The sequence below is a fragment of the Nannospalax galili genome, unplaced genomic scaffold, assembly GCF_000622305.1.
Source record: "Nannospalax galili isolate Female #2095 unplaced genomic scaffold, S.galili_v1.0 scaffold100, whole genome shotgun sequence".
Classification (NCBI taxonomy): Eukaryota; Metazoa; Chordata; class Mammalia; order Rodentia; family Spalacidae; genus Nannospalax; species Nannospalax galili.
Window position 1 is genome coordinate 5,788,675 of NW_008352891.1, and position 22,141 is coordinate 5,810,815.

The following is a 22,141-nucleotide window of genomic DNA, read 5'->3' on the forward strand; positions in this document are numbered from 1 at the left end:
TACTTGGGTCCCAGGACAAGCCCTCTGAATGCCTCTTAGTATCTTCCCAGAGTTGCTGGACTCTAATTCTAGTGAAGCATAAAGCTTTATCTGACAGTTCTTTCTCCAGGGAACAGGATGCTGTGACTGAGCCCTGCCACTGACTACCTCTTGCCCCTGCCATTTCCCTTCAGTTCAAGGCCCTAGATGGAAGGCAAGGAATAAGAGAAAATAAACTGGAAGAGATGAAAAGTATGTTGCAACTGGTTGTCACACCCACAGACGGGTCACAGCATGGACAGACACCGTTCCACTGGTTGGCAAGTAGCCTGTCAAACATTGAGACCAACAGCTTCCTTCTGGAAGTCTGATGAGGATTCATGATGAGCACCCAGGGCCTTGCCACAGCACGGTGAAGAGACGCCCAAGGGCTTGGGCTGTCTTAAGCCACAGGAGGCACAATACCCCCAAATAAACCAGCCTTTCCAGCAAATACGTCCCTGCCATCACTCATTCCATATGGAGCCCAGCCCACGTCTAACAGTGAGCGCTTTGCTGTTGGTAGTTTCTGAATGCAACATGTGAACGGTAGTGACAAGGCAATCCCCCTTCCAGGTTAATTATGCAGATGTCACACTAAAAAAAAAATATTGGTTAAGTATATAGTGTCCCCGGAGTTCATCACATCCTTAAAAGGCTTGTTTAATATTCATGAAGATCATATCTACATGTAAACAACAAAGGAGATTTCAAGTTGTGCTTTGAACTGTCGCCATCTTCCTTTTTTGCCAGGCTGCCTAGTTGACTGTGATCAGAGCGCTTCTGAGCACTGCCAGATGACCTTCTTTGGTGCTGCCCAGGACCACAGGCCTCCCTCAGAGGCAGCTACCCAGCTACAATGGACTCCAAAGCAGCTGCTTTTTGGTTTTTAATTTCTACTCGTCTGTAGCTGATTATCACTCATCCAATGTAAACTAACTTCTTAGCAACAAAAGTGCTCTTCCACAGTAATTCATATTTGTGAGTCTACAATGCCACCCTATCAGTAACAACAGTTTCAAACAATAAAGAATAACCTGACAAGAGTGCCTGCTGTCTATTTCAGTCTAGAGTCTTGCTTCCAAAGAGGCCTCATTTTGCTACTGTGCTGCAGACAGAATCCTGAGAGGACTAAGTGTCGCTGTACTGTGCTGAGTGGAGTATGAACAAGCCACCTCAGCACAGTGCAGCCTGTAACAGGCACTCAGAGAACCTAGTTCTCTCCCTGACTTCTCTTTTCTCTGTTTATTTTAGATCTTCAGGCTCTGAGAGGCCTTCATTTCATATCACTAACCAAATCTCAACATTGTTGTAAACCCTTAAGGCTTAAGACCCATGCAAGAAAGGAACCGATTCTAGGCCAAGGCTGGCAGTGCATCCATGAATGTTCACTTGGGGCATGAACTACTGAAGTACAGAGAACCTCAGTTAACAACCTGTTTGTACCTCCAAAGTTCATGTGTAAAGTGACATATACATTTTCCCATAGACATAATGAGGTTATACTTAGGTCTCAGGCTATTCCATAAAAGTGCATTTAACACACAATCTGAGCTGAAATACTAGTGGTAGAGCCTGGAATCAGAGACCTGGGAGCCCACAGTTAGCATGGAGCCTTACCCATAGCATCAGACACTAGCTGGATGAAGTCTGGCTCCTGCAGAATGGAATGGACCTGGTGGCACAGGGGAAATGTCTATGCAGCTGAGCTTGCAGCCCTTCCTGTATGCCCACTCCTTACCTCCCATTCTCTCTTCTCTGGGTGACCAGGGCCTTCATGTCTTACCCTGAAAATTCTATGCTTCAGCACCTTGCCAATCCTTTACATTCCACAGACAGGCACTGCTGCTTCCTGCTGAACTCAAGTCCATCTTGGCTATGCAGCATTATGGAAGACATCTGAGTTACTGCCCAGTGAAATGTCAATGGCTGCACTGTGACCTGTCCATAGATTTCTGAGCCTTTAGAAGATGCCTGACTGCCCAAATGAACATTAACTTTAGGAAGAATGAACTGAAGGAAATAAGTTTGGACAGTGGGCAGATTGGTGCCCCCTGGGGTACTGGGCCTAAGATGTTTCTACTTTTCAAAGCAACTTCATTCTCCACCAATTTAAAAATGAGCACAGGACCAATGCCAAGTCAATCAGACAAGGGCACAGAGTGGAGAGAGGGAAATGGGTGGCAGTGGGCCCTAATGGGAACTATTGGAAACTGATTACTACTGGGTAAATGAATTTGCACTAAAGGATATCTGGGTACAAATTTGTAATTGGATAGGACTTAACATGTACAGCAGAATACATGAGGTCTGGTGGGGGTGGGGTGAGGGAGGCATGGATGGGGAAGGGGGGTCTGAATTTGATTAAGAATTATTGTATGGCCAGGCGTGGTGCACGCCTTTGATTCCCAGCACTTGGAGAGACAGAGACAGGCGGATCTCTGTGAGTTCAAGGCCAGCCTGGTCTACATAGTAAGTTCCAGGCCAGCTGAGGCTACAGGGAGACCCTGTTTCAAAATGACTTAAAAAATTTGTTGCATGAAATGTACAAAAGCTCAATAAAAAACTTTAAAAAACCCAAAAAACAGCGAATGGCTAGTTCATTTATGCTTCCATGGCACCTGCTGGTACATGCTTGCTCTTACAAATAGGATTCAGAGGGTGACACTGGGTCAGAATTCTGGAATTACTCATTCTGGCATTGCCAGAAGGGTGTATGCGTTACCATTAAAAGTCAGAGGAAAGAAATGCCACATGGCTTCCACCAACCTTTTTGTTTGTGGGAGAGAAGGCACTGGACTTATGAATGAACATATGTTGAGCTGGGGAAGAGCTTGGCAGACATAAACAAACAAATTAATTAATTAAATTAAAATGTCTTAAATGAGAGCAAGAAAGTGGGCCATTTAAAAAAGTAGGTATTTTCAGAAATAAAGCAATTAAACAAAATAGCCCATCTATACAGGATTCTGCATGCACATCTGCTCACTAGCTACCTTGAGGCATTAATTGCTTAACTTTAGAAACAACTAAACAACTTGGCCCAGGAAAGCAAAGAATTAAATGCTGAATTCCAACACACACTTGAAGCTGATGTCTTTTATCGGCTTCAAAAGGGAATAGCCTCATTAAAAAATGGCACAGCCCCATGTTCTGAGAGCAGTCGAGGGCTGCAGACTCAGAGTGGCGCAGGAGTGTGGGGCTGGAGAAGAAGAGACAGCTCTGCTTTAGTCAGTTAGCCTGGCTGGACACCCTCCTCCAGGAGCGCATCTCTCTGGTACAAGTATCTGTTGACCTTCAGTAAACACCCACTGTCCCTACCTGTAGTCTCAGCTTTCCTTACTCCTACCCTTGAGAGTGACACATCAAACAAACAAAGCACCCTGCCCTAGGCAGGCCCTTCCAGCCAAGATCACCAAGGCTCTGACAAGTGCTTATTAATTCTGGCCACACCCAAGAGACAGCAGAGCTGGCCCCTTCAGCCTTTTGGTTTTTGTGAAGTAGTAAAGGGGCAAAAACTGAGCTAAGGAACTGAGGGACTGACCTAAGGTCACATATAAGTTAAAAAAGAGAAATCAGGACTTCATTTCTTTGTTGCCTGCTCCACAACTTCAGTCAGTGGTGAAGAGGAAGCACATCTTAGGAGGATCAGAAGCACCCAGAGGGCTTGGCCACCTCCTCTTGCAGGTCATTCTTAGAGGCCACAGAGAGTCCTATTATGGTATTTAATTTCAAAATAACTGAATCAACAACTACAGGAAGTAGCAGGTTTACCCATTCCCCAGCAGCCCCTCTACAGAGAATCTAATACTTAACCCAGCACCCAGCTCTGGACAGAGGTGCCTATCAACATATGGATGTACTCTGGTGGTTGGCAGGAAAGCCATCACAGTCCCCTGAGCTTCCTCTCACACTGTCTTGGGAAGATGCCCTTTTGCCTAGACAGAACACAGTACAGAAGGATAGCAATTCCAGTACAAACTGCAGGGGTCTCCCAAAAACCTCATCATTTGGTTTTTAAAAGCAATTTTAAGGGCTGGAGAGATCGCTCAGCAGTTAAGAGCACTGACTTCTCTTGCAGAGGACCCAGGTTCGATTCCCAGCACCCACATAGCAGCTACAAACCATCCTTAACTCCAGTTCCAGGGGAATTCGAAGCCCTCTTCTGACCTCTGCAGCATTGCACGACACAGGTGCACTCACATACATGCAGGCAATACACTCATACACTAAAAATAATTATAAAAAAACAAAGCAATTTTAAGCAATATAAATCGAATGAAGCCCTGATAGCTCTAAACTTTGAATAAAGCATCTTATATCATAAGTTATGATAATGTTTCCAGAGCTCTGTGTTTTCTTGGGGGGTGAGGGGGTTGTTGTTGTTTTGTTTTTGAGACAGGGTCTCCTTATAGCCCCAGTTGGCCTGGAACTTGCTATGTAAACCAGGCTGGCGACTGAGATCAGCCTGCCTCTACCTCCCCAGTGTTGAGATCAAAGGTATGTAGGTATGTATGCACCACCACTCCTGGCTGAGCTCTGATTTTTAAAGTAATACAAACTCTATATATCAGAGCTCTAATAATTTAATAAAGACAAAGAATATTGTGAGAAGGGTAAAAATAACAATATGCTTGATTTTCCTTAAAGGGGACTAAAAAGCTGCCACTGAATTATGACCATCTGAATTGAAGGCAACCCTCAACTATAAAAGCCCAAGACAGAAGAATCTTACAATAAATTATATGCAGTAATGATGGGAAATAGGTTTTGCTGATAACTTGTACTCTGAAGGCTTTCTCCAGGAACTCCACCAGGTTGACAGGCACTGTTGCACTAATCCTTACATCACCTTTGAATGGAAGGAGTGGACAGGTATGAACTCCACTCTGCAAATGAGGAAGTAAAGCCAAGGGAATGAAGGTGGGTGGGACTGGGGGTCAGACAGGGGCAGTGGCAGATGACAGCTCACCCCTGAGGTTTCACAAACTGGACTCTGTGTGAAGGATGTCAACAAAAATGCTCCGTTTTGGAGGAGGGTGGGAATAGAAAGGGCAGTTTCATAACATCTAGGAGTGAAAACACATAAAACTTCAAAGAGATCAGCAGTGAAATCATGAAGCTCCTCCCACATCTCAAACAGCTGGAAGGGGAGGCACCCTACATCTTATTATGACATACCTTTGCTTCATCATTAATGTCCCAGGTGAAGGAAATGGCATTGTAAGCAATCTCTTCAATGTTACTGATGGTATTGAAGCTTTCTTTATAGTCGGCTACATGAGGTGATGAATGAGAAAAAGAAATTCATGTTAGCGTCGTCAATGTGAAATCACAGCAGCTTAAAGAATCACTCAGTTTCCATACTATCCTCTGGGAAATTTAAATAAATTTTGTTGGATTGAAAGAAATCAAATGAAAGAAAAAGAAAGAAAGAAAGAAAGAAAGAAAGAAAGAAAGAAAGAAAGAAAGAAAGAAAGAAAGAAAGAGAGATAGACTGGGGCTACAGGGAGACCCTGTCTCAAAAAGACCAAAAAAATAAAGAAAAAGAAAAAGAATCCTAGAACTTTTGTAATAAAGGTAAGCTTAACATAGTTAATTCAATATTATTAGGTCAAAATTAGGAATTTTAGGTCTAAAAAGTTTAAGTAATGATCCTAAGGTCACAAAATTTATCTGTGGAACCAATATTAGAACTCAGCTCTTCTAAGCTGAGTGTGGTGGCACATGCCTATAATCCAAGCCATTAGGAAGCTGAAGCAAGAAGATCACCATGAATTCAAGGGCAGCCTGAGCTACACAGTAAGTTTAAAGACCAACCTGGGCTACATTGAAAGAGCTTGTCTCAAAAAAAAAAAAAAAAAAATGACAACTCCGTTCTTCTGATTCTTACTAAAAAAAAGCATGATCATTATGGAAGGTAAAGAAAAAGTAACCCTAAGATGAATGGTCACCTGTGACCTGTAATGTAGAGGGTGATGTTAGGTGGAAATGCCAACACCAGAAGAAAACAGGCTTTAAAGAGCTGTTTCAGGAAACAGGATGTGCCAGGGCTGCCACTGTCCCCCAGGAGCTGCATCACGCAGTTATTTACAGACAAACGAGATCAGCAACATAGTTCAGCACACAGCTGTACAAGACCATTGTGCAACTACATAGCAGTGATATTTCCTTTTGCTTATTTGTTTTTTTTTTTTTTCTCCTCCTTATCATCATCTTCAAATAATAATCAGCATCTCCTAAAGAAGACATTACCCCTCAAAAAACATACAGACTGGGTTGGGGTGTAGCCCAGTATAGAGAGCTTGCCTGGCAGGTGTGCAGCCCTGGGTTCTTACACTGCAAAGAAGAGGAGCAAAAGAAGTACAGCTGGAAAGTGGGACACTCCTCCATTAGCTGGCTAAAGCTCCTGGCTCCAGGGCCTGGGCACAGGCCCCCATGAAGGAAGTGAGGACAGAGCACTGATTCCAGGAGGCTCAGAACAGTGTCTGGAACACATCAGTGGCTGGCATCAAGATTCAAATGCTTTCGGCAGGAAGCTGATCACTGCCAAAAATAATTGGATTTAGAAGGCTGGGTGCCTGCACCTCTGAGAATAAAGGCAGGCTCTGGAGCCACTCACCTATGTCAATGCACCTTTGTTTGGCCGTGTGCTGCCGGGAGTGCCAGTACTTCCAATGCCTTAGCTGATCTTCTCTGCTTTTGTCTTCAGCAAAAACCACCATGATCACACTCTATGAATGAGAATGTAGCACAACATAAAGACACTGAGGGGTGAGCCAGCATCAGGGAACCTCACTTAGATCTTACAGTCAAGGCACTTTTGGGCCTTCACACCAAAGGGTGAGCCAGCATCAGGGAACCTCACTAGATCTTACAGAGTTACTTCAGTGTTAGGCCTTGGGTCATCCAACCAGCTTTCCTAGAGAACAGAATCAGAAGCAGAACTTACTCGAACTTTGCTGATGGGGTGGTGGATCCCCTCGTTGCTGCTCACCTCCTTCAGGGTGACAGGATAGAACTGGCCTTTGTTCAGGTACGTCATAGTGCTGTCCCCTGGCTTCTGCCGAAGTGACTTTGAAGCTTCTAGGGTATATTCAAAGTTGTTCCTGGAGGACAAAGAAATCATAAGTGTCTAGTGCAGTCTATTGGAAGCTTCCCAAACGCTGTAGTGCAGTCCTGACGTGCTTCAGTGGGGGTGTATAGAACAGCAGACCACTAGCAAACATTCAAATGACTACCTCAGCTTCTAAGTAGCTCTTGCCACCACTGCATGATGAATCCTAAACACAAGTGCGGAGTGATCAGAAATTTTCAGATATTGGGTCATGAAACACCAACTAGAAGTTCTATGACAGGATGTTAACAACTAGATATTTGGAGGCTTGGGCTATGAAGGATATCAGGAAGTGGGAAGGAGGTGGAAGGAGCCTCACAGGACTTGCTGCCACTGGTATTTATGGAGCAAAGGTTGCAAACAGGGGCTGGGAGTCTGGAGTTTGGTCAGATTTGGCCTGCCTAGCACTTTCTTGCTGCTTCTTTGTGCAATTTGTCTCTAGACAGGTACTCTGTAATTCCCTACATTTCCCATTATTTTATTTATTTTTATTGTCTGCATCTATGTAAGTGCACCAGTGTTGTGCAATGCCTGAGGAGGTCAGAAGAGGGAGTCATATTCCCCTGGAACTGGAGTTGCAGACAGTTGTAAACTGTGGATTGAACCTCTGCAAGAGCAGCCAGTGCTCTTAACTGCTGAGCCATCTCTCCAGCCCCATTTCCTATTATTTTACACAACCATACACACCTGCCTCTTAAGACCCTTCCTAGGCCAGGGGTCAGCATATTGCACTTGTGCTTGTAAATAAAGTCTTATTAGACTATCTAGACCTTTGTTTATGCCTTATCTGTGGCCCCTTTTTCGTTAAGACAGCAAAGCTGGGTAGTCACAAAACATAAAGAGGCTGTATGGCCCCAAAGCCTAAACTTGCTATTATCTAACATGTCACAGGTAAAGCTTGCCATCTCCATCTCAAACCTAAAAGGCATCTGAATTTGTGATTCCTGTATCTTGGTGCAGGTCTGTAAAGGAAGTCTAAACTCCCATAAAATCTTAAGACTTCAGAAAACCATTCGTTTTGCATTAAAACTTTTTACATTTATTTACTTATTGTATGTTCATGCACATGTGCATGACATGGTATGTGTGTGGGGAGGCAGAGGACAACTTGTACAAGTTGGTTCTCTACCTCTACCATGTGTTCCAGGGATTGAAATCGGGTCACCAGGCTTAGTGGCAAGTGCCTTTACCCACTGGAGCCATCTCACTAGCCCCATTTTTTGGTTCTTTGTTTTTAATTGCAAAACATAAGACAGGTTAAACATATAAAATAAAAAAGCCTTTGCCCACTTAATTTACTCTTAAACTCTCACCTAATTGTCCCTTCTTGGGAACAGAAGGGGCCCCAGCCATCTGCCTTAATCCCCATCTCTCCTTTCAGATTCCACTCTGCTATATCACAGAAGGAAGCCAGGGAAGAACAAGCGCCAACACCAGGAGCCCAGGAAACTGGAAGCCATTCAGAGTCCTGAATCAAATCACTGCAGCAAATGCCCCTACCCAAGATGAGGCCACAGCAGGCAGTCAGAGGAAGGAGAAGGCACACCAAAGCCACCTCAGATTTGTCAGTATCAAGGAACCAAAAAGGGAAGAGACCATAAATGCTGAAAATTCAAAAGTCAAATGAAAAGACAACTATTACCCAGAAACACTGTCAAACACATAGTCCTCTGAATTCATGCCCGGCATCCGAAGACTGAGGTCCGAGGGGAAGAAAACCTGAAATATCAATTTAGTGAGCAACAACCATTCAACTGTCATCATCGTTACTAACGCCCAAGATCTGGTATGGCACACAGTGTGTGGCGTACAGCAACCCACAATCCTTTTGAGGTTCATTTCAAAATAAGAACTCTAAATCTATGAAATAAATTTATAAAAAAAATAAATATCCAGTTGTATGTCCCACTCAAGAGAATGAAGTCTAGCCATGTATGTACTTTACTAAGTCCCTTTCCTCATCTTTCCCACACATCACATGTTCAGTGTCTAGACTCTGCAGCCAAAATACCATGAGAGCCAGGAGTAAAATTTGCACCAAGGCCGGGTGAGTCTGGTGGTCTTGCCTTGGCAGTGACCACTGTCTATGCCTAAAGGAAATACAGCATCTTCTCCACAGAGGCAGTACGAATGGTCCCCAACACTCTAACCCTAACTCCTTCCTGAGCGAGGGCTGTATGAACACAGACCCTCATAATTCTCTGGACCTCATTTGTAAATTTTGTAGAATGTACTTGGGACCTTTTTTGCTCCCAGACTGTGCCATTAACCATGCAGCACCCAGAAAACACATGACAGAACGGTCATGCTAAAGCTAGCTGCAGGAGCTTGCTTGGGTCTAAAATGAAGGTTATAGCGAGATGATGAGAATGCATTTGTGGACAACAGGAGATTATGCACCGGCTCCTTTCTCTCCAGCAAATCTCTTCACAGAAATCACAATTGTTAACTCAGCTGTTGGTAAGATTAGCCATGTGCCCTTGATAATAATTTCTGGATTTGTAGGTTTAGCTTACAAATTATACCCATGGGCTTTCTCTCCTAAAAAAAAAAAAATCTTTTATTCCTGATCCACTCATTTTGGGCTGAGTTTCAAGCTTATATAACAAGGAAAAGGTGGAACCCAATACTTATACAAACACACCGCTGTCTTAGGAAGAGGTTTTTGTTTCTTATACCTCCTGAACGCCCTCCTTGAAGGTCTCTGAGAAGGTGGAGTCTGGCGTCCTCCGCTGAGCATTGGGGGGCTGAGCCCCAGAGCCGAACTGGTCAGTGCTGAGGTTTCGGTCGAAAACCACCACACGCTCGGTGGGCTCAGGATGGTATACTGCTGGAGGGATTCCCACAGTAAAGCCGTGTGGCTGGATTTCTGTCTTGATGGAGTGGGTAGGCATGGTTGCTATGGAAACAGTGACTGTTGTATCAGGAGCTGTCAGGTGGCCTCTTTTATCAATGCCCAGCTGGTTGCTGTGGGGAAGGACAATGTTGAAGGGCACATTTTTCAGGACTTGCACCCTGTTCTCTACAGCAGAAATGAGGGGCTGCTCGGTCACATTCGGTATGCTGTTTCTTGAAGAAAGGAAAAAAGAAAATTGTATTTTCAACCTCAGTGTTGATATGGTTATTTGATAATGGGGGGCGGTTTGCAAAGAATCAAACCCAGGGCTTTATGCATGCTTGAGACACCCTGCACTCCTGATGACTTGAGTTCCTCAGAGTACTGTCATACTTGGCAGAAGCCAACTAGATAGAAAATGGAACAGCAACCCATTACTAAAGAACACTTCACTGTTATCAGTCAAGTCAAACCCAAAAGAAAAAAAACAAATGTCTATAAAATGCTGGGGACTCAGGGCTCTATTCTAATAAGCTTCATGTCTAGTGAACCCAGTACAAATCCTCAAATTGTACTGTAAGCCTGAAGCTGTAGGTGCAGTCTGATCAGTTGGGTTAACAGTGCAGAATCAGGCTCCCTGGATTCAAATTCTCTGTCAGCTTGAGCAAGCTACTCCATCTCTCAGGGCTGGATCCTCACCCACGAAATGAGAAAACAGTGGGGGTCCGTCCTCACATGGTGCTGAGGAATGCAGGAGTGAGTTCTGGAACACAGGTGCTTAAACAGTGTGTGCCACCACACCTTGCCTTCACTTCCCAGCACTGTGCTGCTTTTCCTTTCCAAAGAAAACCTAATATCATATTCTACTAGTAGATATGTACATAAATTACTTGTGGTTTAATATTCTGGGTAATCAATACCAGTAGATAATATAAATGCATAGTTTGAGAAATATTTATTACCTCACACGTGTAGACGTGAGTATGTGTGTGTGTGCGCGCGCGCGCGCGCGTGTGTGTAATGGGCAGCTGGCTGAGGTCAGAGGATGACTTTGTGGAATGGGTTCTTTCCTTTCATCTTTACATGAGTTTGGGAGCTAGAACTCAGGCTGCCAGGCTTGCTTGGCAAGCACCTTTACCCACTTAGCCAGCTCCTCAGCCCCAAGTGTAAAATTTTTTGTTCGTTTGCTGTCTTTTTTGGGGTACTGAGGATGGAATCCAGGGTCTTGTACATACTAGGCAAGTGCTCTACCATTGGACTACTCTCCTAACCCATGAATGTGTTTTTAAAAAGTCCCCTGAAATCTTACAAACCGAAAACGTCAAGGAAGAAAGCAATTGGCAATTTTGCAGATTTCAAGATTAGCAAAAACTGTTCAAACCTCGAAGCATAAATTAACTTCTGGGAATTTACCCTAATGAAAAAGAAAACTTTGAGAGGCTGACCTAGGAGGGTCAAAAGGCCAACCTGGAGAACTTTTTAAGAACTTGCTTCAAAATAAAGTCTTTCACAGGCTAGCATGGTGGGGCATACCTTTAATTCCAGCGCTCAGGAGGCAGGGGCAGGCAGATCTCAGTGAGCTTGAGGCCAGCTTGGTCTACATGGTGAGAGTCTGTCCCAAAAAAAACCGAAAAAAAAAAAAAAAACAATGAGGCTGGGGAGATGGCTCAGCAGTTTAGGATACTGGCTGCTCTTGCAGAGGATCCAGGTTCAGTTCCCAGAAACCCACATGGTAGCTAACAACCATTTTTATAACTCCAGTTCCAGGGAATCCAACGCCTTCTTCTGGCCTGCTTGGACATTGCACAACATGAGTGCACTTACATGCCTATAGGCAAAACATTCATATACATAAGAAACAAATAAATAAAAATTTAAATCAAAATAAAGTTTTTCACTAAAACTTTGTCATAGTAAAAAACTAGATACAGCTGCAAAAATTAGTATATTTAGAGTTTGTTTCAAAACAATCCATCAAAAAAATATATAAAATAAAACATGAGTCAATGTGAATGTTAAGGAAGAGCTCCAACATGAGAAGCTGCCCTATAGCTGCCAGCACTGTCAGTGAGTACATATGGGCTTTTAGTATTTCTCCTTTTATTATGTTGGAAAGGCCCATAGTAAAAAGTAAAAAATGAAATCCACACATAAGTCACTCTTGAAAGAATAAAAGATTAAATAGCAACATGGAAAACAGTTATGAAACAAACTAGGTGGAAGGAAGCATACTACCAAATCCTATCTGTGATTGTAACCACAGCCGTAATAAATAATTGTCAGAAGAGTGGAATACAAGTGATTACTCGTTTCTTCAATCAATCAATCAATCTCTCTCCCCCTCTCTCTCTAAGACAGGGTCTCACTACATAGCCCAGGTTGGCCTTGAACACATGACTTTCCTGCCTCAGGCTCCCAAGTGCTGGGATTACAAGTGTGTGCCACCACGCCTAGTTGTTTGTTCTTTATTAATAATAAGACATGGGGCAATTTGAAAGGTGTCTTTAGGACTGGTGAGATGGCTCAGTTGGTAAAAGTGCTTGCCACCAAGCCCAACAACCTGTGTTTGATCCCAAGGACTTACATAGTGGAAATTGAGAACTAACCCTCTCACAAGTTATCCTCCTCCACGTGTGTACATACACATATACACATGTGTACACACACATATATATACACACACAAATATATAAATAAATGTAAAAAAATGTAAAAGTTGTGTTTAAAAAATTTTTTTCATGACCATAAAGTTGAGTCTTAATTTTCTGTAAGTTTTAACCTATTTTAAAAACAACATCAAGAGGAATTTGGACTTTAATTTATTGAGTTTTATTCATACAAATACTCAAAAGTTGGCACTGGAGAGATGGCTTAGCGGTTGAGATCACTGACTGCTCTTGCAGAGGACCCAAGTTCGACTCCCAGCACCCACATGGCAGCTATGAACCATCCTTAACTCCAGTTCCAGAGGAATCTGAAGCCCGCTTCTCACCTATGTGGCATTGCACGACATGAGTGCACTCACATGCATGCAGGCAATACACTCATACACATCAAAAAAATAATAATTAAAAAATATTAAATATTTTTTAAAAACCAAATACTCAAAAGTCACCAGTGCTTAACTCTCCCTTTTCTGTTTTTTGTTTGTTTTTTCTTTTGTGGATCTGGGAATGAAACCCAGAATCATGCCCATGCTAGGTAAGACAAACCCTTGCTTTGTCTGACCAGGAACTCAAGCGGCCCGGGCTAGCTAGCACTCTTGATCTGTTGCTTCTGCCTCACACATGCTGTGATTACAGGGATATACCACCACATTCAACTATTTTTTTTAAAGACTCTTACCCACTGTGACAACCCCCCCTTTTTAGAAGTTCTCAAAGCAAATAAGCAAATACTTAACTTTTCTTAAAAACATCCCTTTGGAGAGCAGAAAGCTGATGTTTTTGTTTCCTAGGAAAAGGAACTCTACCTGAATAAACAGACAGCTTCTCAGAGCAAGAGAGGCAAATCAGCAGTGGAATCTAACAGAGATGAGGAGTCAATCCTCTGTCTCTTCCACCAGAGCCTTCCCCATTTTACTTGACAGAGCACACACCTTCAAGCGTGCATTTTCTGCTGGGCATTAAGCATCACTTACCTTTTGCTGTGCTCTGGCTCTGGGTGTTCACCCTCTGGCTTTGCTGCTGATGACCGTCGCTCTCTGGGAACCTAATACATTAACATGTATGAGAAGAATTCAGTTCTTACCCAGTGGAAAGGCACCTGAAGTTATTTTACTTTTCGGCAAACTCAATCCTTCCTTTAGCTCCTCATTGTCTACTGATCATCAGGCTCTGGGGCACAGTGGAGAAGGCACAACTAGCCATCAAGGAAGCTTACAGTCTATTCACCACCATAAGGGGTAAAGAGCAGCTGCTGAATAAACTTGGGGCATTACAAACTTACTTCATCATTGGAATAAGGTTTGTGGATTTTTTTTTTTTTTTTTTTTTTTGTCTTTTTGAGACAGGGTCTCCTTGTAGCTCCAGCTGTCCTGGAACTCACTATGTAGACCAGGCTGGCCATGAACTCACAGAGATCCCCCTGCCTCTGCCTCCCAAGTGCTGGGATTAAAGGCGTGTGCCACCATACCCGGCAAGGTTTGTAGTTTTTTTTAAAAAAAAATTGAGACAAAGTCTTACTATGTAGCTCTGGCTGACCTAGAACTTGCTGTGTAGACTGAGCTGGTCTTGAACTCATAGAGATCTGCTTGCCTCTGCCTCCCAAATGCTGGGATTAAAGTCATCTATCCCCATGTCCAGCTAAGGGTTTTGTTTCTTTAAAACAAAAAACACTGGCCTGGTTGTGCCCATTTGTCTATATTACCTCACAGAGAAGAAGGTACTAAAGATTCACTGAGATCCTCAACTTCCAAACCACTCCATGCCACTGCCCCCTCAGAAGGAAAGTTGAAGTAACATGGGACTGTTAGACATGGAACTGTTCATTTTTTAAAGATCCAAGGGCAATTCTGCACGAGAAATGCTTTAGACATTGGCCTATTATCTAAAAAACAAATTTAATTTAGTTTGGTCTCCTTTTCTGACTCCTCTTTTCTTTGCCAAGGAAGTAAAAAGCAGACAAACAATACTGGGTATGCTGTGACATCACCCCAACTGAGGCTTGGTCCTAAGATGTGCTCTAACATTGCTGGGGTATGTGAAGATGATTTTCAGTGGGAGAATCCAATCCTGACATGTTTCAGCATTAAAGACAACACAAAGCGTTTCATGTATTAGCAATCTGCTCCTAGTGCTTTGCTAACTATTAAGCAGTAACAGCTGACCTAGCCATCCCTGAGCATCTGCCAAGGGTAAGCAGACATGGGCCAGTCCTCAGCAGCCAGCATGCTGCCCCACAAAGAGGATAGCCTCTGGCAGTAAGGGGACTGGGACTGAAATCCTAGCTGAATACATTCTAGTTGCTGGGCCTGAGAGTGAAAAATGACATACAGTTTGGCCACAGACCTGTGTCCAGTGTGACACAGGTCATCAGTGAAGGACAGCTGAATTATTTGGACTCCTATAAGGATAATGAGGCAGAGTGGTGTCCTTTCCAGAGAATAGGAATGATGTAAAAGCCGGTGCACAGTACACACGATATTTAAGGCTACCCTAAAGGTCTAGAAACAGGCAACAAAACATATTCTGAGGACCAGATCCCAGGATGAAAAATGTGCATTTTCCCACATGAATCCTAAGGCTGTATAACAGTTGCAGGAAAGGTGATCACCCTGACTACCCGGAATAAAGGGAGAGCACAGGTCACTTAGCTCTGCCCACTCTCCATGGCACCAGCAACCACCTTTGGTAAAAAGCTCACACTCAGAAAGACACAGCTACCACCTTCTTTTATGGCAGCGTCTCCCTCAGCTAGAGCCAGAGCAGCTGGCTACTTCACACATTTTAAAAACTACCCTTTGATTCTATGATTGTAGATGCTTAGCTTTGAACCACGGTAAGCCCAAGTACTCATTAAACTATTTATAGGCACTACAGAAGCAACTAGCCTTACATTCTACCAGCAAATGACTATTTTATAGGCTGCTGAATCAGGTGCGTCTGAGACCAGGCAGCCTACCTTGTAGTAGTCATAGAGCAGGCCCAGTGCTGCTGCGCTGTCTTCATCTCCATTGATGCTCATCATTGCTTTGGTTGCTGCAGTGAGAGGGTTTTCCAGGAACGATTTCCAGGCCTCATCCTCGCTGGTATAGGAGCGTCGCTGTGGATAAAGGGCTTCATTCTGAAGAACAAGCACTGGTCGTTTGCTTCAGAGGAAAGAGAAGGGGGAAAAAAAAAAAAAATCAATCCATATTTCCTACGGAAATTTTTATGAAAAATTGTAAGCTAATTTTTAAAGAACTGAACCAACAGTTCTTTGACATTCCTATAAGATAAGACACATGGCCTTGTGTCAAGAAATAATTGTAGGTGCAGAAGGAGCTCAGTGGTGGAGCAATTGCCTACCATGGGCAAGGCCCTGAGTTCAATTTAAATTAGTACCAAAGTCTTGAAGAGCTGCCTGAGTAAAACCCAATAGAGTAAATGAAATGGTGTTCAAACTTCTCTTGAAGCTATTTTCAAAACAGTTTAGGTAAAAACTTCCAGAAAATTGAGGTCTAACTTATGAAACACCTTTTCTAAAGACATGATTTAAGTTGCTTGTGATTTATAACTTCATCAATGACTCTAGTAAGTCAAACAAGGACAAGAACAGAAGGCAAAGCAGTCCTGGGGACTGTCCTCCCTCAGTAAGAGACAATCCAGAGGATGCTGCTTGGCAAAGTCTCCAGATACCAAGAAGACATCAGGCTATTCAAATGTCTTACAGCAACACACACAGGACAGTGAGGCGAAGGGCAAGTTTCCTCTTAGCACACAGGCCTGCGCCCTCTTCTCAAGCCCACGCACGGCTCATGTGAGACGTCCTCTCTTAGCACACAGGCCTGCACCCTCTTCCCAAGCCCACACACGGCTCACGCTGCTACACGTTACTTCCCTCTTTTCCCCGCTGATGCCCTGCTTTAAAACAACTCCTTCCGAGAAACAGGGGCAGGGAGGAGGGCCAGAAAGCAAAAAGGACACTTCACTTAATCCTTCAGGGTATATGAGAAAGTTAGAAGACTCTACTGTTACCAGCAGAATGAGCCTGGAATGTAGCCAACGGGGACTATAAATCAATAAAGAGGCATAATTTTCTGGCATGGGAGTGAACTGTTTATCTTAGAGATAAAGACTTAACCTACAATAAATGAAACCATTGAATAAAAATAGACTTAAAAAAAATAATGGAGAAATCTTTAAAAATTTATTTTTACTAGAGGCTGGCAAGGTGGCTCAGGGTTGGTACCAAGCCCATGGACCTGAGTTTGATCCTGGGACTCATGGTAGAAGAAGAGAACTGATTCCTGTACGTTGCCCTCTGACCTCCCTATCTGAGGCCAGGCATGTATGTATATGCACACACATATATACACAAATAAATACATGTAAAAAAAACAACAACAAAACTTTACCAGGTTGGGGAGATGGCTCAGTGGGTAAAACACTTATTGCCAAGCTTGATGACCTCAGTTCAATATCCAACACCCACATGGTAGAAGGAAAGAACTTACTCCCTGCAAGTTGTCCTCTGATCGTGTGTGTGTGTGTGTGTGTGTGCACACGCACACAAACAGGCAAACACATAACACAAAATAAAATAGAATGTAAAAAATAATCTTTCTAGGTTTTAGAGTCTGATGGTATAGCTTAGGGGTACAGCAAGGGACTATTCTGCTCAGGGTCTGGGCTTCCAGAGCTTAAACCCCAGTACTCTCTTCTTCCCAAATAAATAAGATCTTTATTCATTTTTCACACTGGGCAAGAACTCTTTCTTTTCTTTTCTTTTTTTTTTTGAGACAGGGTCTCCCTGTAGCCCCAGCTGTCCTGGAACTCACTAGGTAGACCCCCCCTGCCTCTGCCTCCCCAGTGCTGGGACTAATAACAGTGTCATTTGGTGGGAAAAAAAGTCCAGAAAAATCAATGGTGAGTTTAGTAAGATTTATAAATTTAAACTATTTAAGCAAACATTATTGATTCCCCAAATTGGAAATATGAACAGTTGCAACAACTATTCAGTTGGTATCATTTAATAAGTCGACAGGGAGAAAAAATGAAACATTGACTTTAGTGAGATGAAGCAGTAAAGGAATAAGAATCGAAATGTCTGAAGCTCCTCTGAATTATCACTGTTCTAACAAGCAAATTTAAGGATCAGTTCTCATTGCAACACACAGACGAAATATTTAAATGGCCTAGAGGTGACCTACCTTTTCTAAAAGTGAGTGTAGAAAGACTGCTTATCTTTTCAAGTAATCAACAAAGGTTAGGGTTTGGCAGTCACCCAGGTCCTTTAAAAACAGATACAGATTTAGAAAAAGGAAGACATCTTTGAAAATGGGAAGAAAAATCCAGAGACTTCATTTACCCTCACCTAGAATGAAGAGCTATTTCAGAGTCCACGTTTTTACTCATGCTTAGGAAGACAATCCTAAGGGCTTACGTCTGAAGGTGGTTTATGATTTTGACACAAAACAAACACAAAGGGTAGTTCGCGATAGAAAGTCAAGAAGACTGTGTATACAAATCTCAGGTTTTTAACTAAAGACAGAAATATACAAAGTGGCATTTTGTAAGCCCAAGGCAGTGGTACCCTGATGAGATTTTCCAGTGTGCTGCTGAGCTGTTATTAATAACCTAATAGCTACTTCCAGAAGACTGACAGCACTTGGCTGGCTGGACTACTGTAATGCTAGTTTTCCAGCTTCCCTTCTCCCACCCTCAACCTACATTTGTACCAGCATCAGAAAATAAATATTTTTCAAGTGGCTTTATGTCTGTGATCACCCTGAAGGCATTTTATATTTCCAAAGTATGCCTCAGGCCAAGATGCTAGCTTTGGAACTTTTGCCTTATCTGAACAAGAAATAAATTCAAGAGCAGTTGAAGCTTACTTCTTCATGACCAACAAGCTGTTGTTTGGGCTCTGAAGGTCTAGAAGAACCTTAGAATTTCAGGTTTCTAAAATTAGATACTCAAGCAGTACTTTCTACAAGACAAGTTTAATCTCTTGCTGACTCCAGACATAGCTAGCCTTGTCACCCAGAAAACAAGCACCAGTAAAACCATCCTTAACAAGTAATTATAAAGCTATCTCCCTGGGATTTGCTTATCTGAAACGGACAGGGTTGGTCTTTTGGAACAACTTTATATTTACAGAAAAGTTGCAAATAAAATACAGCACATCTCACCGTGACTCTGCCAATGTCTTTCTTACCACATGGTATAGTACCACTGAACAGTTGACTAAATATTTTGCTAAATCCCAAACTCCAAAAGGCAATACTGATTTGACAATAATTTCTAGTTTATCCCCTTGGTTGCAGTTTCTTCCTCTTGATATTCCCGAACCGTAACAACAGAGTCTTCTGTAATTACCGTCGGTGATGCAAGTGCCCAAGAACACCCACAGCAGTTTTTTCATACACCAGCCAGGGCAAAGAAAATGCCAGGACAGCGGACACTTCAACCTTCCCCTAGATTTCCCTCTGGACGCTCTGGCAGCTCCGCAGGTGACAGCAGATTGCCACAAGTCTACCTGTCTCCCGGCGGAGCGCGTTCCAAAAAGATCCATTAAGAGATCCGTGAGCCCGCGTGGCCCGGGCGCCCGGGGGCCGCCCGCTCTCTCCCCGTACCCTCCCCGCGGGACCGCGTGCCCTCGGGGCCGCGTCTCCTCGGGTCTCCTGGACCGCGCCCGCTGGGCTAGCGGTGGGCGCACGGGGCGAACGTGGCCCACGGGGCGCACGGCCCATTTGGCGCTGCCCGCCTCTGCCTGGCCCGGCTCGTCCGGCCCCGCAGCCCGCGCCTAGCTCGCGGCCGCAAGTGCGGCGGCCCCTAGGGCCCGCGGCGACCGGACTCGGCGCCCGCGCCACACTCACTTGTCGTACTCCTGTGTCATCGCGCTCGCTCGCCGCTGCCGGGCCGCAGAACTGGACTTTCGGGTTGGGACAGTACACCCGATCCGGGGGGGAGGAGGCGGCCGGCGGGCGGCGGGCGGCGGGCGGCGGATCCGGAGCGGCGGCCCCGACGGGTTGGGTTCGCTTTTCTCGCTCTGAGCCGGCTCCGCGCGGGCTGCGCGCAGAGGGCGCCGGGCTCGGCCGCTCATTGGCTGGCGGTGTGCCCGCTGGGGCGGGGCCTCGGGAGCCGGGAGGCGTAGCAACACCTCTGATTGGTGGGAGAGCGGTCTGGGGCGGGGCCTAGAGGCCGGAGCGGCGAGGGCGGGGGCCCCGCGGTCCCCCGCGTTGCTGGGAGTGGGTGCGCGCGGCCGGCTGTGATCGGCGCCCGCCCGAACTGGCGCCAGCGCCGCAAGGCTTCGGCGCGCACCTGCCGCCTTCCGCGCGGCTACCCGGCTGTGCCTTGCCTTGCCCGCCAGGTCCTCTCTGGTGCACCGAGATGCCAGTGCGCCCGACTAAGGCGGTTTGCACCCGGAGACACCACGCACCCCCCGCCGTGCAGTCCCCTCCGACCCGGCCACTGCCCTACTACTCCCTTGGCTTTTACCTGGAACTTATCTCCGGAATGTCCTTTTCTGTCTTTGCCCACCGCAGCGGTCCTGGATTTTTTTTTACCAACTAGTGTCCACTCTGTGACAGTGACTGGAAATCTGCTACAGCCCCTTAAGAATCGGTTGTTTTCCCGGGAAGCGTTCCGGGCTTACTTGGCGCCTACCACGTGTCAGGTGCACTGAGCTTCCTTCCCAAGAGTTGGTGGGACTCCACCAATCTCCCCATGGCATCTCTACTTGCCCTTTTACCCTCCTGGACCTCCACCTGGGTTTCAGTCTCCCGCACCTCCTAGCTGCTTGTGCATTCTCTCTGTGGGCATCACCGGCTCTGGGTTAGTTTCTACGCTCGGCCTCTCATACTGTCCTTCTCCAGCCGGACCGCCCTGTTGTCCCTGAGTCTGCTCGTTTTATAATCAGCCTGCGGCCTGCCACAGGCCAGGCAGGGTCCTAATGCTAAGCACGACAAAGAACAGAAAAGCCAAAATCCCTGGCTTCCTAGAGCATCCTTGTTGGGAGTCACATATGATAAATCCTGTGTTATATGGAGAAGTGGCTCTGTATGCATATAGGGATAGCAGGGTGGAGCTCAGGGTTTAAGGATGAAGGTAGTAAGGTGTGGGGGCCTCCAAGGTACTTGAAGAATGACTGGTACAGCCTTGGATTGGGACAAAGGGAAAAACAGTGGGGTCCCAAGAAAACTAGAAAAGCGGTGTGACCAGACAGTGACTGGGCAGAGGAGCAAACCTCAGAGCCCTGACAGTTTCTGTAAGGTCTGAAATAGGGAAGCATTGGAGGGTTTGGGGTAGAGCATCGACAGACCACACTCAGTGTTTAGAATCTGGTGGCTGAATGGTAGGGAACCAGGTAGGTGAACGCAAAAATACAAACAAAAGATAAAACAGTAGCCAGCAGCATGGCCTAGGGTGGTGGAGTGAGGCTAGGGGAGGTGTTTGAATTCTAGATTCATTTGTGATGGTAGAATAGGATTTCCTAAAAACTGGAGAGCTGGAGTTAAAGAGCAGCAAATAGGTGGTATGCCTGAATCCCAGCACCCAGGATGTGGAGGTAGGAAGATCTCCGGTTCCAAGCCAACCTAAGTGAAACCCCTGATTACCAAAACAAAGAAAGGAGGAGGAGTTAAGAGTGACCAGAGGTTTTCAGCTGAGCAGCTGGAAGGAATGACCTTTTTTCCCCTGAGATAGGAAGGGCAGCAGGCATAGAGGTTTAGGGAAGAGTCCTGTTTAAGATGTGCCAAGTTCAAGGTTTATTTTTCCATCAGAGTAAATGTGTTACACAGATGGATACCAGACTGGCTTACAGGAGAGAAGTCTGGACCCAAACGACCTCTGAGCATGGTCAGCATGAAGATGGAACCCAAAACCTTGAGATGGGCTGACCCTCCAAGGCAGGGAGGAGGAAACAGGATGTGAAGGACCTGGGTCCTGGAGTCTCCACCAGCGAAAGCTAGGTGGGAGAAGAGCCAGTGGAGGAGACAGAGTGGGCAGACACTTGAGCAGGGAGGAAAATGAAAGCATGGAGCCAGAGGAAGATGCTGAACCAAGGGGAAAGGAGTGGGTGGCTGTCACCACTGAAGACTGAGCACCTGAGGTCATCCATACCTCTGCCTAGTGCTGGCTGCCCCTCAACTCTTCATCCCTGCCCTCTAGTTCTCTAGGCACTGGCACCTCAGTTAGTAACAGTAGATCTGCCTCTCACAGCTTTCCAACCTTTGAACGGAGGTCTTCATGCTTTTGTGACAGGCACTTTACTAACTGAGCCATCTACTCAGTCCCTAAGTAAATTTTATTTTATTTGTAGACCAGGTTAGCCTCGATCTCATAGAGATCTGCCAATCTCTGCCATCTGAGTGCTGGGCGCTGGGATTAAAGCCATGCACCACCATGCCCAGTATAAATGTGGTTTTTTTTGTTTGTTTGTTTGGGTTTTTTTTTTGTCTTTTTGAGACAGGGTCTCCCTGTAGCCCCAACTGGCCTGGAACTTGCTATGTAGACCAGGCTTGCCTT

The 22,141-nt window shown here is 45.1% G+C and overlaps 1 protein-coding gene across 1 annotated transcript in view; it reads right to left on the bottom strand.

Moving 5' to 3' along the window:
• Positions 1–19,660, bottom strand: part of Grhl1 (grainyhead like transcription factor 1) — a 67,467-nt gene extending 47,807 nt beyond the window's left edge. Inside the window, exons 1-8 of the mRNA XM_008850124.2 lie at positions 19,492–19,660; positions 15,594–15,780; positions 13,612–13,682; positions 9,814–10,204; positions 8,778–8,854; positions 6,971–7,127; positions 6,641–6,752; positions 5,200–5,294 (exon numbers count right to left, since the gene is read on the bottom strand). Of these exons, the coding sequence (XP_008848346.1) occupies positions 5,200–5,294; positions 6,641–6,752; positions 6,971–7,127; positions 8,778–8,854; positions 9,814–10,204; positions 13,612–13,682; positions 15,594–15,780; positions 19,492–19,511 (1,110 nt within the window). The 5' untranslated portion in view covers positions 19,512–19,660. The remainder of the gene's footprint in view (positions 1–5,199; positions 5,295–6,640; positions 6,753–6,970; positions 7,128–8,777; positions 8,855–9,813; positions 10,205–13,611; positions 13,683–15,593; positions 15,781–19,491) is intronic.
• Between the last annotated feature and the right edge of the window lie 2,481 nt (positions 19,661–22,141).